This window comes from Cannabis sativa, chromosome 4 (assembly GCF_029168945.1).
Source record: "Cannabis sativa cultivar Pink pepper isolate KNU-18-1 chromosome 4, ASM2916894v1, whole genome shotgun sequence".
NCBI lineage: Eukaryota > Viridiplantae > Streptophyta > Magnoliopsida > Rosales > Cannabaceae > Cannabis > Cannabis sativa.
Genome location: NC_083604.1, coordinates 75,277,658 through 75,296,718, shown reverse-complemented (window position 1 = coordinate 75,296,718; position 19,061 = coordinate 75,277,658). Strand labels below are relative to the sequence as shown.

The window sequence follows — 19,061 nt, the reverse complement described above, 5'->3', positions numbered from 1 at the left end:
ACTTCTGTGTCAAATTGAGTAGCTATGGTAAGTATAATTCGATGGTTTTATACTTAGCCACGGTGAGAATATCTCATTAAAATCTATCCCTTCTTTCGTGTAAATCCCTTAGCCACTAGTCTTGCCTTAAACTTCTTAGGATCCGTCTCGGTGAGTCCTTCTTTGTGTTTGAAAAGCCACTTGCATGAAACTATGCTCTTTCCTTTAGGTTTCTTCACTAAGTATCCGGGTTTTGTTCTTTCTCGGAGATTCCATCTCTGTGTCCATTGCCTTGGACCATTTCTTGGCATCTTTATCAGTCATAGCTTCTTCATAGGACTTAGGTTCTGTCATTTCCACTCCCATAGCACAAAAGAATGCATAGGCTAGCACTTCTTCCCAAGCTGTGAAGCTGAATCTCGTGTAGGTCTAGAACCCTTCTAGTTCTATCTCTCGGTTCACGTAGTCTTGGATTTCCTCATTTTCTTGTCCTTCTTCGCAATAGGTTCCACCCGAATGTTGTCATCCCGAACTTGGTCATTTCCTACCAAGTTTTCATCTCCCCGAGTATTTTCCACAATTCGGTTCCACCCGAACGGTATTAGGTTGAGTGTTCCTTGTTTGCATGTCCACAGATGTGCCCGGGGGTTAGTGTCTAAAATAGGACTAGATATTGCATTATTATTAGTAATACAAGGGAATAAATCTTCCTTAAAAACAACATCCCTACTTTTGTTTATGGTTTTAAAACCTTGTTTCTCTCTTACCCATAATCTCGTAGCCTTTAGTACCTTCGGGATAGCCTAGGAACACACATTTTAGAGTTTCTGCTCTAACTTACCAACACTACGATGTGCATAAGGCACATCCAAATACTCTTAAGTTTGAGAGATCGTGAGGCTTACCCCGACCGCATCTCCTCTGGTGTCTTGAATTCAATGGCACCGGATGGACTTCGTTCACTGGTAGGCCGCCGTTAACACGGCTTCTCCCAAAATCCTTTAGTAAGCCCATTGCAATAATAGGCATCCGACCTTGTTCATCAAGGTCCTATTCATTCTCTCGCCTACCCCATTACGGTGAGGAGTAATTCTCACGCGTTCGTGCCTTTGAATTCCAACAGGCCACGATACCTCGTTAAATTCATCACTGCAAAACTCTAAGCCATTGTCAGTCCTTAGGGTTTTAACCCTTTGATTAGTTAAATTTTCCATTAGGGTTTTCCATTGTATGAATTTAGATAAAGCCTCATTTTTATGTTTAAGTAAAAATACCCAAACTTTTCTAGACTGGTCATCAACAATAGACATAAAATACACATTTCCACCATGTGTTGGAGTTTTCTACCGGTCCCCAAAGATCGAGTGAACATACTCCAATATGTGCTTAGTTTTGTGAATACCGAGTTTTAAACTTTAACCTATGATGTTTACCTAGGACACGGGATTCACGAAATCCACTTTACTTACTGTCCTTACCCGGTAGCCTTTGATCACTCATGATCCGTAGGCCTTTCTCAACCGATATGCCCCTACCTTCTCATGTGCCATAGGACATTTTTAGGTCTTCGATTCTTTGGTGACCGCATTGTTGCGATGAGTCACCGGTTCTCCATCTAAGTAGTATAACCCTTCATGTTTGTGTCCTTTGATTATTGTCATAGCACCCTTACTTAGCTTCATTGAACTCGCTTCAATTTTGCTAACAATACCCATGTCATCTAGAACACTTATAGAAATTAAATTTCTAGCAAGATTAGGTACATACCTTACACCGGTTAGGGTTACGACAATCCCATCAAACATTTTAAAATTTACACTACTCCGAACCTTCTATATTGCATGTGTTGTTATTTCCCGTAATTACTTTGCCACCATTAGAATTTTGTCGTTAGTATTTCCTAGAATTTGTCATGTGAAAAGTACACCCGTAATCCAAAATCCAGTCATCTTTGAAAGATGTAGATGCAACATAGACTTCACCACTATCATATAGCCATCGAGTAGTTTGCTTCTTGTTGCTTGTCGTTTGTTGCTTTTGATCTGATCTTTCCGGAAACCTTCCACCTTTCTTGTTCTTGTATTTGTTGTTGTAGAAATAGCAATCTTTCTTATAGTGTCCGGGTTTTCCACAATAGAAACACCCCGTAATCACCGAATCTCTTGATGGTGATCTACTCTTCCCTCTCGTTTGAGTTTCTATGATGATGTGCACTATTACTTCACCCTTGTTCCGGTAGGGTTTCTTGTGAGATGGCCTTCCCTACTTAGGTTCATTTCACCATGTCTGCAGAATTCTGATTTTTCACTTTTCATCTCTAAGTCTTTAGATTTTAGAGTGAGATGACTTCATCAAGTGTGATTGAAGTCCTTCCATACTTGATTGCCTTTTTTACGTATGAATCGGGCAATGAATTCAAAATGATTATTGCCTCGATTTTCATCACTTTCGAGCTTCATTCTCTCTGAATTAGCCAATTCAATGTGCATTCGAGAAACTCATCAAGATTCGATCTAGGGTTTTTAGTGTGACTCATCTTAAACCCAAAGATCCTTTCTTTTAGGTAGATCTTGTTAGTTAGGGATTTTTGTTGAAAGCTGTCTTCAAGTTTCTTCCAAATTTTAAGGTGTTTCTTGCTTTATCAACCAATCCGATAATGGCATCGAAAGGTTGAAAATTATGATTCCAAAGTGGTTTCCAACGGTTCTTCTTGTTGAATCTTTGAAGTGTTGCTCGCCATTCAATAGGGTCTTCAAGAACCCTAAGTAATTTTGTTGAGCCGGCGGGGATCTCGATCTTTCTCCTCCGCATCCCGTAATCACGTATCCATCAAAACGATCAATGTCAACCTTGATATTGCTCATGTTAGAAAAATCAAAATTAAATTGAGTTGAGTTTAGAAAGGTTGATTTATTATCAGTTTGTGGAATTTCCACAGGTTTCCCACTGTCCACAACTTCTTGTTGTGTTTCTTCTTCTCCCGCCCTTCGATCACTTTCTTGATTCTTTCTTGAGTTGATTTAAGCTTGAACCAAAGCTCTGATACCACTGTAGGAATTTTACTTGGTGAAATTCCAAGTTTGACCTACACCACTCAAGAAATATGTCAAAACGACAGGGACAAACGTGTCCCAGAAAATTCAATTTAAAACCTCAATCAACGACAAAGAAACTTTGGTCGTTTTCTCCTGCACGACAATGGAACTTGTCGTTCTTCACTCACACGACAAATCGTTTAAACCAAACGATTTGTCGTTCTTGATTGAACAAAAGTAAGTTCAATCAGAGCTAACCCTAGCTCATTTGCACCTTCGAACATTCGAGAGTTTCTCAAACTCTCTCTCTCTCTCTTGCCTTCTCTCTGGTTCTCAAACCTAGAACCGAGATCCTCCTCGATCTATTGATCGATCTTACCCAGAAACCTTCCCAGAAACAACCCAAAACACACACATACAAATATCAAACATAGATCATTAGGTTAGGGTTAGAAAATTAACACCAGAGATTATAGAGGTTCGCCCTAAATCAGGGGTACATCCTCTTTGAGCTCGCCTTGAAGATCGACCTCAGATCTTTCACTATGAAGCATGAATATTACAACAGGTAAGAAATCCAAGTCACAGATCGACTGGTATTTCTAGGTTTTCTCTCTTTTGTTTTCTGTGTTTGTTTTTCTTTTTCTTTCTGGTTTATCTCACTAACTCACTTCTGTTTCTTGTGCATGAACTTGAAACAACATATGGAGCTGAACAATCTCTCAGATCTGGTAACCTAGGGCTTTTGCTTCTGGTATATTTTCATCTCTTCTCTTCTGTTCCTTTTATAGTTGTAGTTCTAGGGTTGATCACAGAACTAGGAGTTAGTTACAACTTCGGTTGTAACTAACAACTAGTTCTTGATCCACTAGAGGCGAAGCCACCTAGGATCTGATTGTCTGTTGTATTCTGTTTGCTTTTATTTGTAATTTTCACTTCATCTGTAAAACTGTAATAATAAAGGTTACAGTGAGGTCTAATTTTAACATGAACAAATAATAATAATAATAATAATAATAATATACATTGTGTTGAAACCTACAAAATATAAAAATTGTCATTTTGCTTAATAATAGTACTGGTACACAATAATATTGTTGCAAAAACTACAATAATAATGAAATATAAATCTAAGTAGTTTAATTACAACACAAGTAGCAAACTTTCACATTACATATTAATTGGGAAGTAGTAATTTCATATTTCGTCTAATTATGGAAACTTTCATCTCAGTTTGATTTCTCTTAATCAGCTGAAAGACACAGATATCCCCGAGCTTTAGAGAATTCGCTCTTGCAAATGCAGCAAATCCAGCAGAAAACTCATATTTTGATCTATAAGCTAACAACTTCACATGCCAATATTTCTCACCAACCCAGAGAGTCATAATTTGTGCCTCTTTAATTCCAAGATAATGCCTTGCAAAAGTCAATGGAATAAGCTGCACAAAATATAATTAATATTGAATTTCATTACTACTAATACTCTCTTGATGATAGATTAAAAATGGTAACAGCTTTGACATTAGAAAGTACACATTTTATCACTAAACCAGAGCAACATTTTCTACATACCAAATTATGAGAGCGATTTGATTGCAAAGCCACTTGGAAGCTGGGATTTTCTGAAGATGGAGGCATATTACAAGTGCTTTGATTGCCTGTATTCACTTCAGATATGAGCTTAAAGTTTAGCAAGCTAATACTTAAACAGACATAATAAATTTACTTTAAAAAAAATGGTATTCTTGATTCATACTCATACCTGAAAGTTTAGCAACATTTTTCTCTTCTCTCTCTGAAAATATGTTCTGTGGAATCATGTTCCTTCTGTCATTCTTGGTAGAAGAAGTATAATGTTTCACATTTTGTTTTGATGTACTTGCTAATTTGGTAGCTGAAAACAGCACTTGTTAATACTGTAACCATACACACATTGCATTATATTGGAAATTTATGTAAACTACTTCTTATTACCTAAGTAATTATATGCACCATCATCAGGCTTAACAATCGAAACTCTAAACGAAACATCATTGACATTATTAGTTAGTTCAAATTTGCAAATAGACCCCGCTTTTAAGTTGTTTTCCAGCACAAATGCTTTCCATCCATGTATGAGTACAGCTACTGTCGATCCACTTGAAAATCGAACTTTGTAATGAACAGGCCAAGATTTATCATCTGAAATCCAAAGGCTAGCTGGGTAAATACCATTTTGGACCCTGTGTTTTGCAAAAGTTACAGATTGGACCCTGTGTTTTGTTAAATGACAAAATGGACCTTGTATTTTTTAAAATAGTAAAAATAGGACCCTGAGTTTAATTTTTGACAACTTTTTTTTTAATACAACCAACTTGAAGACAATGCTTAATACGAACAGATACAAAAAATGTAAACAGTTTTGTCATAGCACTTTTAGATCGGATTATAATTAAACTTTATTTTGACAAAAAATCAATTCAGGGTCCTATTTGTACTATTTTAGAAAATACAGGGTCCATTTTGTCATTTAACAAAACACAGGGTCCAATTGGTAACTTTTGTAAAACAGAGGGTCCAAAATGGTATTTACCCAGGCTAGCTTCGCATTCTTTCTTCTTAATGTATGTTTGTGCAAACCAGCATGGTATATGCTGCAAGAATTTACAAAAAAGAACAAGAAAGAAGGAAGATTGAATTAGTTGAAGTGAAGCAAGCGAAAAACAACTAAACAGACATTTTATGTCATGGAAATTATGAGCTTAAGATTTACTTACGAAATAATGCCGACCAGTTGTATATGATGCTTTCATAATAACAGTAAAGAAAGGATATTCAGACTGAAAATAGTCGTTGGCTCTTTCAACAGCTATAGTGTCAACTGATTCTACTTTGATTGATGCGCTTGCTAGTTCCAGGTGAACATGTAAGAAAGACAATGCAGAAAATATTACTAAACCATTTTTATTATAAACAAATTCACAAAATTAATCTCTAGTGGTAGATGGATTCTGGGGTTTAGATTTAGATTAAATACCTTTACCGAGACCACTTTGTTGCATTTTCTTGTGGAGCTGAGAACATGGTAATGGAGGTTTCACCCTTGTTTTAGGATGCAATGGAATGTTATCCAAGACTTTAGTAGAAGGATAATCTATTTCTACAGTAGTCATTCCACATATAATCACATGGAACTCTTTCCTTTCATATCTGAAAACCAACAGATTTCCTCTGCTTAAAGAGAAATGTTGTGCAAATTTATTCCAACCTTTTTCTAACCATACTTTTCCATCACTGCTTTTTGTCAATCCTATCTCCCATCTTGATCCACATGGAAGATTAAGAATTACTTGACTCGACAAGGAACCACAGTATTTCATCCAAAATGTCTTAGGAATTTGCTGCACAAGGGAAAATCAAAATAAAATGGAAAATAAGCTACCACTGAAGTGAAGAGTTCATGTTAGAGAAACATAACTACATGAGTGCAGGCCAAGACTACACTACAAAAATCAAAAGTCATCTTCAGTTCTGGAAATTTGATAAAGTCTATGGTTGCAAACAATAAATATCATGGTAAAGCTTTACAAACTTCATGTTGCAGAGTCTATGAACTTAATAAATTATAAATCTACATATCATCAATAGACTCGCTAGAACATGTCATCCTTGTATATTTGATACATAGACAATAGTTTCAAGCTAGATTTTATGAATGTAGACATTTTAGACAAACTTGGTGCAAAAAGAACAGAGTTGAGAACTCGAATGTAGAGAGAATGAAAACAAAGATAATATATTCCATCCTCAAACTTAGGTAAAGATACCAGAAATCATAGTTGAAGTGCATACAAAAATCACAGATGAAAAATATGTACTGTTGAAGCAGAGAGAGTACGAGTACATAGCACACTTACTAACTTGGTGTGGCCAAGAGTTTCATCAAAAATAATCTTGAAAAAATGTGGTGCAGTTGGAGAAGACTTTTGCTGAGCTATCTGGCTAGCAGAAGCCATGGTTGAAGTCTTTTGCTCTGAGAAAATGTGGAGCAGTTATTTCATACTAAACCAGTTCCTCATCCCCAAATCAAACAACAAAATCTGCTATTTAATTAATGATAGGTTGTTAAAGCAGCAATATTTGGATAAGTGTGTAATTCAATTCAATTCAATTCAATTCAATTCAATCATTAATATGGAAAGTTCAGGGTGATAAGTTATCTAGCTACAAACAAAGCTTGCCCTTTAATCTTCCTTACTTTTAACACTGCCATTGAAACATGTTACGTTACCCCCAATCCATTCAGAAGCCTTTACTAATAAACAACAAGGAAAATTCAAAACTCTAAATCTCCAAAATTTAAAAGAAAAAGAAATCCGAAATTCAAATAACAGCATTGTTATTAGGCACCAGTGGTGCCTAGCACCTTTGCGACATGTCGCGTTGCGATTAGCTAGCGATACTCTCTAAAAGCTATTATATTAAATTATATAGGACTCGATACTTAGTTGGACCAATAGCAATATTAACACAAAGGAATGTGTTAGGCACCACTAGTGCCCTTCAACATTTCTCTTCAAATAATAATAGAAGAGCTCTTGCAGCATTTCTAATGGATATCCAAATAAGAGATAAAAATGCAAAATATAGTTCACTTTGTTAAAAGTCTGTTCACTTTGTTAAAAGTCTGTTCTATCTATTCTAATGGTGTGCTAAATTATGATACAAAAATCTCACATAATTAAAAGTGATCCAAATACAACATAGCATGATGTAAAATTTGTATCACAATAAATGTTATGCTTAAACATTTACTATTATGTCATTTTTAATATTTTATTATTCAATTTTAGTTAACATACTCTTTTGCATTAAATGACTTACATTATTATTATTTTATTATTAAATTTTATATTTAACTTTGTATTATTATTATTATTTTATATTTTTTAATAAATTATTAAGTCAACATTAAATAGCATATTAAATTTTGTATCAAGATTTACAATTATGTATTGAAGCACAATAGTAAAAGTTGATGTAAAGATATCACAAAACTACTTTTTGTACAAAATATAGCTAAACTTTTACATCTCCCAATAGAAATAGGGGCTATTTACAAAAATATGGGAAAATAAAGATAAGTTTTGATATATATGGCATAAAAACTTAATTGCACTAAATATGGCATTTTTTAAAAAAAACTTACAAATATGGGAAAAAGTCTTGAGTAATGCCATAAAAAACTTAAAATTTGTGTTTCTTTTTATTTATTTTTTCTTTTTTAAAAAAATAAAATACTAAAATAAATAAAAAATGATCTCAACTATAGATATTATTTTTTTTTTACAGAAATTAAACTTGTTTTTTTTTTATTTAAACTACTATTTTTTTTCTTTATTTTTTTGTTAAGAACTAATTATTTCATTAAAAGCAATTTAAAAAAAAAAAAAAACCAGTTTCATCAACATCATCCTGAAGAAAAAACAATATAAAAAATTATAATCTAAAGATAATATAAACTTTAAAAATCAATTTCATCAACATTAAAAGAAACTATTAATTTCATTAAAAGAATAAAAAAAATAATTTCATTATGTTATTAGAATTTTTTTTCAAGTTACTTTTTTATTATTTTGTTTCTAGGTTGGAAACTTACACTTATATTTTGTTATTAAATTATTGGTAGGCATTATGTGTTGTTTTGATTATATTTGTGATTAGTATTTTTTTTTTGTATATTTGTGTGTGTGTATGTTTTTATTTGATTGTCTGATGAAACTGGTTTCAATTAACTTTATTATTAACATTTGTATTTTGTTATGATTTTTTATAACGTCAAAACTGGTTTCACATGTCGAAACTGGTTTCACATGTTTTAACTATTCTGTAATGGGGTTGCTCAATTTTTATGATATTATTATATATTTTTTCGTTTGTATAAAACCAGTTTTATTATTGTATGATATTTGAACAACAATTTTTATTTTATTTTAATTAATCAGTTTCTGACATACATATTATTTTATTATTTTCATAACTGGTTTATTTAATTAATTATTTTTTTTTATTGTTGTTCATAATTGAGTTTTATTCAATTTTTTATTAATTTATCTCAAGAAACTGGTTTTTATTTGTTTGTTTTTATTTTGGTTGTTTTACTAACTGGTTTCTCACATTCCACTGTTTTTTTTTTTGTTATTCTTTTATGGTTTTTATTGCACTTTTGTCTCTTTAATTTTCTTTGTTTCTTTTTTTTTTCTCTTTGATTTTAATTTGTGATTCTCTTTGTTATATTTGTCGCATATCAGATGTTTAAATTAACTCTAATTTTTTGAAAGCAAGCAAATAAAAAATTAAATGCCAAAATAAAGAATGAAGTTAGAAGTTTGATTATTAGGTATTGATATAAATTTTATATGTTCGAAACTGGTTTTTAAATTTAGTATCGTTAATTTGTAAAAGTTTAGTTATTAGGCATTGTGTATTTTTTATTATGTTATTGTTGAAACTATTTTTTTTTTTTTTTGCCTCTTTTAATGAAATAATTCGTTTATTTTAATATTGATGAAACTGGTTTTTAAAGTTAGTATCGTCTTTAGATTGTAATTTTTTTCATTATCTTGTTGATGAAACTATTTTTTGTATTCTTTAAATGAAATTATTAGTTTCTTTCAATGTTGATGAAACTAGTTTTTAAAGTTTGGATTCTCTTTAGATTATGATTTTTTATATTTTTTTTTTCAGGATGATACTGATGAAACTGGTTTTTTTTTTCTGCTTTTTTAATGGAATAATTAGTTTTTAACAAAAAAAAAAACGAATAGTAGTTTAAATAAAAAAACAAGTTTAATTTTTGTAAAAAAAAAAATGAAATATAAAAATGTACACTTATTATATATATTAAGAGAAAAAAATTAGGTTGAGAAAAAAATTGAAAAAAAAAAAAGAGAGACACAAAGAGAAATTAGAAAAAAAAAATAGAGAGAGATAAGCGAAAGAAAGAAAAAAAAAGTAGAATCGACTTAAAAGTTTCGAAAAGAAAAAAAGAGAACAAAATTGACTAAAAAATATATAAAAAAGACAAAAAAAAAAAAACTTTTTGAAGTTTCAATAAGTAAAAAAGAAAAAAAAATTAATAAAAGTATAAAAGTAAAATGTTCTTGTCAAATTAAAAATGTAATGTTTGAAAAAAAATGTAGTATTTGGTGTAAATTTTTCAAATAAAAAGAAACCCTAAAATGTAAGTGTAAAATAAATTAAGAAAATAAATAAAACTAATTAAGCTAAAAACAAAAACATAAAATATGGGATTGGATAATAAGTTTATAAAAATATGGCATATCAAATACCATAAAAAACTTAAATGTGAAAAAATGCCATAGAAAAGTGGCAAACCTAAAAATGCCATATTTTTCTAACTTTGTTATGAAATCCCATATTTCATGTAATTTTCACTAGAAATAGTTTAGAGCATCTCTAATGGTAGCATATCAAAAACTTTCACATCACTTAAAAATATATTATTTTATTTTATCTGTCTTTCACATTATTTTTTTATACTTTTTATGTCTAAAATGATCTAATGATAAGCATCTTTAAAAATTATTCAAATAATATTATATTATTATTTAATACATATTACATAAACCAATTTTCTTATGTTATGATAAAATAATAATTAAAAAAAATAAGAAAGAGAGGATATAAAGAACATTATGGTATACATTCTTTTGTGATATTCTTTTTCATTCCAATAGTAAGCATCAATTAAAAAATACTAAAAATGTATCCATGTCATCAAGCATCCTTCATTTGCGAAACACACAAGCCGCTGTAATTGCTCCTCACTTTCTCTCTCCTCTATTTTAGAAATCTCTGAGACTAAGAGCTCGCTCAGTGATGACTGAGGGGGTTATTCAGTGGTATACAGAAAGCTGGACGAAAACAATTAACTGATTGAGGAGTGAGGAAGATGAGGAGTTCACATGGTCATATTTGCTTCGTATAATTCATATAAATTTGTAACCGTTGGTGCGAGATTGATTTTATCTCTGTCTTGATTATTTTAAATTTTAATATTTTTGTGTATATATATTTATACTTGTCCTTCATGATCTTCATGGCTGATGGAAAGAATTTTTTTTTCATTTTAATCCTTTTGATTTATATTATTATTCATTCAACATTATCATTTTCTATACATCAAAATATTATTTTCATACATATTTTTGTTAGTATTGTATACATATGTATAATTATATTTTCACTCATATATGTTTACTTATAATGCTTATTTATTCAATAATTTTATTGCATAATATTAAGTAGAATATTCTACTTTATATCTTTATATATTAAAAGTGCTTATCTAACGATATTTTTTGGTTTAACAAAATATACCTTGAATATTCTGTTAAATTTAACGATGTTAATAGGTTTGATCTCCCGTTAACAAATAAACCCAATAATTAAACCCAAAAAATTAAACAATCTTTTTTTAAATTAAAAAAAAATCATATTACCCACGTATCTCTCTAACAAACCAATTCTCTCTGCAACTTGAATACATTTTAGAAAATGGTCAACAAACCATGGCGGATTTTTCTGAGGCCACTGCTGGAAACTGTGTTAAACAATCACGCTAACCATCCCCGAGTTCATCAGTCTCCTATCTTCCATGGTCCCAGAGGCGTTGGCAAAACCACTCTCATTCTCGAACATAATTGAATCGCCATTCGTTTCTGTGTCAATTTGTTTTCACCATTTTTCTCACTCATTATTGTTTTCTTTATTCAGGTCTTCTTGGAGACTGGAACAAAGGCCCTCACCTCACTGGCTACGTAGACTTCGCCGAATGCATCAAAGATCATCACCCACGACACGGGGAGTCGCTTCCATGGACTTCTTGGTCCAATTGCCCGAAACCCAACTTGTCGGAATGCAGAACCAAGCTCGAAGAGTGCCTAGAATCCATGGCCTACCAGGGTGTTAAGCTTGGCACTATAAGCTCCCTGTTGAAGTAAACCTCCACTTACACTGATATTAAACTTAATACAAAGGACAGAAAAGGAAATACATGCAAAATCCCTAATTTGGCCTTCGACCTCTATAATCCCTAACAGAAATTAGTTAGAATGGATTTGGTTAATCCACACCTAACTAATTTCTGTAACTACTCTAACTAACAAATACAGAAACAAAACCAGAAACCCTAGATCTATATATACCTGCATCAACAACCAGATCTACAAGGTTGAGAGTGTTCTTCAAGACTCAGTGCTTTGAATACTTGAAGAAACAAAAGATCGAAGCTCGTACATGCACAAAGAAACAACAGAGAGTTAGAGATTGAGAGAGAGAGGGATTAAACACAAAATACATGTATTAAATAAGAGATTACCAGTCAGAAATTACCTGTGGCTTGGAATCTCCATTGATGTACTTCTGAACAGCAAAATATAGTGGAATCGAGCTCTCATCTTTGAGGAGCAGCTCAAACAGAGACGTAGCCAATTTTATTGGTGAACTTCGGGAAAAATCTGGTGTTTTCTAACTTAAATCTTTCTGGTTTTGTGTGTGTGAGTGTGTTTAGATCAAATCATTGTAGATCTGATCTTGTTGTTGTGTTTGTATTTGGATTTCTGGGTTTGCTAGGGTTAGGGTTCGAGTTTCTCAGAGAGAAACTCTCTGCTAGGGTTTCGAGTAATCAGAGAGTGAGGGAGTGGATGAGAAGGTTCTCGAATCCTTCTTTGGTTTTGTTCAAAGACAAAACGAAGCCGTTTTGGGGACTGACTTTGAAAAGTCAAGTGAACAGAGAAAGGTCGAAATTGATTTGTTTGTTTTGTTGGTGTAGGGCAGAATAGTAAAATACTATCTTAAATTTCCTACACTCCCAACAAATTTTTTCGACCCTTAACAAATGGCATGGCCTTAGTACAGCACTTAGACGAATCATTGGAAGCAATAATTCTCCAAAGGCCGCCATTTCGGAGAAGGTTTCCAAATCGGTTTTGTGGGATCGGGCGCTTTTCGCCCAATCTGCTCGATATAATGCCAAAGAGATTGATGGGGTTTTGAGTTTGGACGAGAAAGTGAAGAGTTTGTCCATAGAAGAGGCTTCCTACTATAGGGAGGCAGTTGTGGTTCTGAGATTGGCAAAGGAGGTTATTAAGGTTCAGCAAGATTGGAGAGCCAATGCCATTGCCCATTTGAATCAAACAGGTGGGTTTTCGAGGTCTTTAGCTAACTCGTGTACTGACTGGCCTTGCCTCTTGTTGGAATTGTTGTCAATGGCTGCTGAAATTGATCATTTTCAGGTAATATAAGTAACCTGGTTTGGCTAGATTTGATTTATATCATAATTCTCAATGCTTGTTTGAACAATTTGGATGAAGAGGAAGGAGAATAAGCAATGCTAATTTGAATGAATCTGTATTGTTCAGATTAGTGCTTGCCTATTTTCCTTGAATTTTGATCGTCTGATGTTTTGTATCATGTTGGGCAGCCAAAACTGGTTATAAACAACATTGAGGTCTTACGAAATAATCTTTACAAATATGAAAAATTTAAATAGATCTATCTACTATTATTGTTGCCGTTGCTTAGTTACTAAATTCTTAAACAAAAACCACTAGAACTTATATAAAACTAATATTTACGTGGCTCGCCACGCAAGGCCGGCCCTGAAATGTAGTGGGCTATAGGGTAAAAATTATTTTTTGGGCCCTTATTTAGAAAAAAAATAGTATTTTTCAAAATCAGCAAAAAAATTGTGTAATTTTAAAAGGGCAAAATTTTTTTTTGGGCCCCTGGACTAGGTGGGCCCTAGGCACAGGCCTAGCCCGCCTATGCCCAGGGCCGGCCCTGTCGCCACGTAACTCTCATCTAGTATATACATATATGCATAAATTTTATTCCTCGTTCGTTGTATACGAAAAATTTTTATTTTCATTTTTCGGTTTTCATTTTGAATCTCATATGCATTACTACATTAATATAATATTTTAGATCGATTTTATGCATGAATAAAATTTGAAAAATCATGGAGATTGAATTTTTTGTTTAGATAACCAAGTTTCACACCTGATATGTTTTGTGAATTTAAAGTCCATATTTTACATGTTTTCAATGCATGAAATATATATAAATCTCTTAATTTTTGCATTTATATTCTTTTAGAATTGAAATCATGCATTTTGGTTGTTGGAAATGGTTTTTCCGTTCGGGTTGGGGTTGGATCCGCACAACCCGTGTACCAAAGAAACGGGTCAAATGACCCAGCTGCTAAAGAAGATGAAGACCTCATACGACATGTCATTTTTTAGGACAAAAAAAATCTAGAAAAATTCTGAAAATTTATTATTTTAATTTATTTTGAAATTTTATTTTATTTTCTTAATATTGTTTATTATTTTTTTCATCTTATTGGAGAATATTGTCCCTCATGGATTAAATATGAAAGTATTGAGCCATATATAAGAACATGGGTTATTCCACTCATTGCCAATTGGTTTTGAGATGGAACCCCATGATTCTCAACATGGTATCAGAGCCATATCCCTAGCGGGCTTTCGATCCACACCTATCAAAGAGTTAGCCAGCCGCAAGCGAGCAAAATGGTACTCCCAGCCGCGAACAAGAATAAGCGAGCAAATGGAACTCCCAGCCGCAAAATGAAAAAAATAAGCGAGCAAATGGCACTACTTATGATAAGGTGATTCAAGATTGGTGAGCAAAAATAGCCACCATCTTGAGGGGGGATATTGGAGAATATTGTCCCTCATGGATTAAATATGAAAGTATTGAGCCATATATAAGAACATGGGTTATTCCACTCATTGCCAATTGGTTTTGAGATGGAACCCCATGTTCTTATATATGGCTCAATACTTTCATATTTAATCCATGAGGGACAATATTCTCCAATATCCCTAGCGGGCTTTCGATCCACACCTAACAAAGAGTTAGCCAGCCGCAAGCGAGCAAAATGGTACTCCCAGCCGCGAACAAGAATAAGCGAGCAAATGGAACTCCCAGCCGCAAAATAAAAAAAATAAGCGAGCAAATGGCACTACTTATGATAAGGTGATTCAAGATTGGTAAGCAAAAATAGCTACCATCTTGAGGGGGGATATTGGAGAATATTGTCCCACATGGATTAAATGTGAAAGTATTGAGCCATATATAAGAAACATGGGCTACTCCACTCATTGCTAATTGGTTTTGAGTTGGAACCCCATGATTCTCAACATACCCCATGATTCTCAACACATCTTTTTTTTTAAATTATTTATTTGTTATTTTTCTCTTCTCAAATAATTATCAATGGCACCATGTGTTCTTAGTCATGCCTTTCAGTTTGACAAATGCACGAGCAACATTTCAAGCTCTCATGAATAAGGTATTTCACGATTTTTTGAAGCGCTTTGTGTTAGTATTTTTTGATGACATTCTCGTCTACAGTCCCTCTTTAGAAGACCATGTGACTCATCTTGGTATGGTTTTGGAGCGCCTAAAAAAGCCTTCTTCTCTAACCGAAAGAAATGTATTTTTGTCCAACCCCAAGTGGAGTATCTCGGTCATGTGATCTCGGCTTACGGGGTTGATACAGATCGTAGAAGAGAACATATCCACGGATTTCATCGAACGACTTCCTCTTTCCAATAGTTATGACTCCATCTTGTTAGTTGTGAATCGCCTCACCAAATATGGTCATTTTATCCCCTTTCGCCACCCCTTTTCAGCACCTACAGTAGTAGCAGTGTTTGTAGAAGAGATTGCAAAGCTCCATGGCATTTCTCAGTTGATCATCTTGGATAGAGACAAGACATTTCTCAGTTTGGAAGGAATTATTTCAGTTGTAAGGAACAACTCCAAAGTATAGTGTAATTTATGGACAAACGAAAGTGGTTAACAATATGATACCTAAAAGAGTGCTAAGCACCACTGACCCTCTCATCTGATAAAGTTACTACTAGATAATAACATTCTCATTACAAACATATTGCTTAATAAACAAATAAGCAACTTTACTTAGTTCTCAAAAAAAAAACTTTTTACATGATCTACAACCATGTCCACTATAATAAGTGCTAGTTCTTCAGTCCATTTCAATCTTAACTCTCACATCTTTGTTTGGCTTACTAGAGCTAGCAACATAATCACCTGCTAAACAATGAGAACTTGACTCATGTTAATTAATATGGTAGCCAAGAAAATTACAATATTATTAGTCACATGAACTGAGTTCAATACTACTATAGTTGTTCACATTCACAACTAACCTTTACACCATTGAAGACCTTCACATTCAACGCGGCGGACAATGTGAACTTGAAATGCAATTTCAGTTCCATCAAGAAGCTCGAAAATGCAGACATCGCCAACTTCTATTTTATTGTCATTCACAAATTTGTGCCAACCACAACAGAGTCTAGAAATAGAATACTCATGTCTTAGAATGCTTGTTCTAAGTTGCACAGACCAATTTTTACCATTTGGAACACAAAGAACAGCATCGCCTTGATCCTTAAGGTATCTATATGCAAATTTTTGTGGTACATTCTGCTCAGAAAATGACAGAGGAGATATAATTAGATATTTCTAATCAACTACTCTACAAGTATTTGCGAAAAGTAATGTAGATCATATAGTGAGTACTTACAAAAAACTCAGCTTTAACATATGATGGTTGCATAACAGCCTTGAAAAAAGGTCTTTCAGATTCAAAGGAAACTCTTGCAAGAATTATATTTTTTTCAGCCAAAGATATGTAAGGGCTATTTCTACCTTTGAATTCTAGCAACAGATGAAAATAAAGTGTATGAGAAAACATGTAAGTCATGAAAAAAAAATAGAGCAATATTAGGTAATTACCAGTAGGACTTGTTGTTCTTTTTCTCTTGTTCTGAGGCCGAGAACAAGGTAAATATGAAGATTTCTCCCTTGTTTTGGCACCGGAGGAAGGCGAAAAATGATACGAGATTTCGACACAATCATCTTCAACAGCTTCCTTCTTAGGAACTTGGAATTGTAAGTCAATGTTATCATAAGGATAATCTATCTCAGCAGTACTAGTATCACATATGACAACATGAAACTCAGAATACCCCACATATTTAAAAATTAACATGCTGCCTCTTTTTATGGAGTAATGCTTTGCAAATTCTGGCCAACCCTTCTCTAACCAAATACTTCCCTCCTTTTCTTTCAGCTTCATATTCCATTTTGAACCGCATGGAAGCCTGACAAGCACCGATTCGGATAAAGTTTTCCAATATTTCCTTATAAATTTGCGAGGAATTCGCTGCAAGACAAAAAGTTAAACAGACTCAAATCTCTAGTGAATTATACTCTCAATCAAAGGTTAAGCAAATATGGGATTGGTATTACAAAAAAAGGACTTCCCAGTTACCACTAAACCAGTAAAGTCATCAGAAATGCATACATTGCATGTGTTATGTGTTATGTGTAGTGTAAGCAATATCTTTAGGATCATATAAGTCTAAAACAAACACACTCCTATAGGTCTACCATACCATTCTTGCTGGTGTAGAAGAAGCACATATAAACAGATTCAAATTACTAGTAACAGATATACAAGCAAGCAAGTGTAAAAACAGGAACAGTACTTGAACAAGATCAGTTAGTAGAGAATAGTACAAACTAAACAAGAATCCAAATAATCAATTTAATATAAAACAGTAGGGAAGAATGACACCAGAGTTTTAGTAGATTGAGCTATGATCAATGTGATTCATACTCAATACCACCATGAATCATGAAGAATCTTTATTGATGATCTTTGATGACAATTACAGAAAGAAAGATAGAGATTCAAGCCACTAAACAATGTAACAAAATTACATATCAATCTCACATGGGGGAAGCTATTTCAAGAGTAGACAATCCCCTTTTACATCCCTCCGTTCTCTCAAAAATTGGCTCGATCACTATGTGATTTCTCTCTGTGTAACAAGACAAGCCCCCACCCGAAATGGCAGGGGATAGAGTACTATTTATAGAGGTTAATTGAGGTTGTTACTTAATGAAAACTTTATTACTGGCTTAGAATTATAAGGAGTAATGTTATGTGTTTAGTAAGAGAAAAGAAAGAGATGAATAATGCTTACAAGCATGTTTGCTTGAAGAGTCTCTTCAAGAATAATCTTGAAAAAGTGGGGAGTTCTTGATGAAAATAGTTGCTGCTGGCTACTGTCTCCCACAGGACCACGAGACATGGTTGATCAACTTCAAAAGATTGAAAAATTACTGATGAGTAGTAGCTGAGAGAAAATTGCAAGTCAAATCAACCCATGAATGAATACTCATCTTAATAAAACCAAAACCAAGAAACAAAATTAAAATCTTTAATAATGCTAAAATTAACATACCCTTTTGTTAAGATTTTACGATTTTGTATGCAAAAGATAAAAAGATAGAACCTTTATGTAGTATTGTAGTTTTGGTTACAATATTTGGGGCAGCAAGCTCATTTCTTCTATGGAATTAAAAGAAAGCACTATGACGTATTATCTAAAGGGAAACAAGAAATAAGTCGTTTTTGGTGATGATGAGATATAAGAAACGTAGTCAGATAAACTTTATATGGAAGAGAGCCCCTGTTTGTTTACTCATTCTATGCTATGTCAGTGTGTTGTTTTATAGAAGAATCTAGTGCACCAATTCTCTCTTATGTCAGTCTTTTGTGTAAGAGATTCCTGCTGGGATTTGATACCTGTAAATAACTCCGCTGTGCTACCCCATCCTATTTTTCACGATTTTTCCATGCTGGGCTATAAAAACCATAAAAATAAAAAATAAAAAATAATTAGATAAGAAATCATTTTTTAATAAAATATTTGCATTTTTACGTTCAAAATTTTTTTTTTTATATTTTTACGGTTTTCCAAAAAATAATACGAAAACAACATAAAATCAACAAGAAAACTACATAAAAGTGACATGAAAATAACATCAAAATAACAATAAAAAATAACATACCGATAACAAAAAATCAACAACAAATTAACAAGACTACAACATAAAAAATCCCAAAATATTT

The 19,061-nt window shown here is 32.9% G+C and overlaps 2 protein-coding genes across 8 annotated transcripts; both read right to left on the bottom strand.

Annotated features, from left to right (window-relative positions):
- Positions 1–4,050: 4,050 nt before the first annotated feature.
- LOC133037154 (B3 domain-containing protein LOC_Os12g40080-like) lies at positions 4,051–7,084 on the bottom strand. Its single transcript, XM_061113996.1, has 7 exons — positions 6,033–7,084; positions 5,773–5,903; positions 5,589–5,649; positions 4,991–5,215; positions 4,779–4,910; positions 4,589–4,674; positions 4,051–4,455 (listed from the first exon to the last, which is right to left on the bottom strand). The coding sequence occupies exons 1-7, from the start codon at positions 6,373–6,375 to the stop codon at positions 4,192–4,194; spliced, it is 1,242 nt and encodes a 413-aa protein (XP_060969979.1). The 5' UTR covers positions 6,376–7,084; the 3' UTR covers positions 4,051–4,191.
- Positions 7,085–15,916: 8,832 nt separating this feature from the next.
- Positions 15,917–18,831, bottom strand: LOC115712608 (B3 domain-containing transcription factor VRN1). 7 transcript variants are annotated; one of them, XM_030640913.2, is made up of 6 exons: positions 18,391–18,831; positions 18,130–18,247; positions 16,874–17,303; positions 16,662–16,795; positions 16,282–16,561; positions 15,917–16,165 (listed from the first exon to the last, which is right to left on the bottom strand). In XM_030640913.2, the coding sequence occupies exons 2-6, from the start codon at positions 18,235–18,237 to the stop codon at positions 16,098–16,100; spliced, it is 1,020 nt and encodes a 339-aa protein (XP_030496773.2). In that variant the 5' UTR covers positions 18,238–18,247; positions 18,391–18,831; the 3' UTR covers positions 15,917–16,097. The 7 variants fall into 7 exon arrangements, with proteins under 7 accessions (XP_030496773.2, XP_060970479.1, XP_060970478.1 ...); XM_061114496.1 differs by having other exon boundaries at positions 15,917–16,162; positions 18,130–18,282; positions 18,442–18,831; XM_061114495.1 differs by having other exon boundaries at positions 18,442–18,831.
- Between the last annotated feature and the right edge of the window lie 230 nt (positions 18,832–19,061).

Excerpts from the sequence above, each read along its gene's own strand:
- LOC133037154 (XM_061113996.1), bottom strand. The coding sequence starts at position 6,375 with ATGAAATACTGTGGTTCCTTGTCGAGTCAAGTAATTCTTAATCTTCCA. Across the intron at positions 4,911-4,990 it reads TGGTGCATATAATTACTTAG|CTACCAAATTAGCAAGTACA; the intron begins GTAATAAGAAGT and ends TGCTGTTTTCAG. Across the intron at positions 4,675-4,778 it reads AAATGTTGCTAAACTTTCAG|GCAATCAAAGCACTTGTAAT; the intron begins GTATGAGTATGA and ends AAGTGAATACAG.
- LOC115712608 (XM_030640913.2), bottom strand. The coding sequence starts at position 18,237 with ATGTCTCGTGGTCCTGTGGGAGACAGTAGCCAGCAGCAACTATTTTCA. Across the intron at positions 16,796-16,873 it reads AAGAACAACAAGTCCTACTG|AATTCAAAGGTAGAAATAGC; the intron begins GTAATTACCTAA and ends ATCTGTTGCTAG. Across the intron at positions 16,166-16,281 it reads AGGTCTTCAATGGTGTAAAG|CAGGTGATTATGTTGCTAGC; the intron begins GTTAGTTGTGAA and ends CTCATTGTTTAG.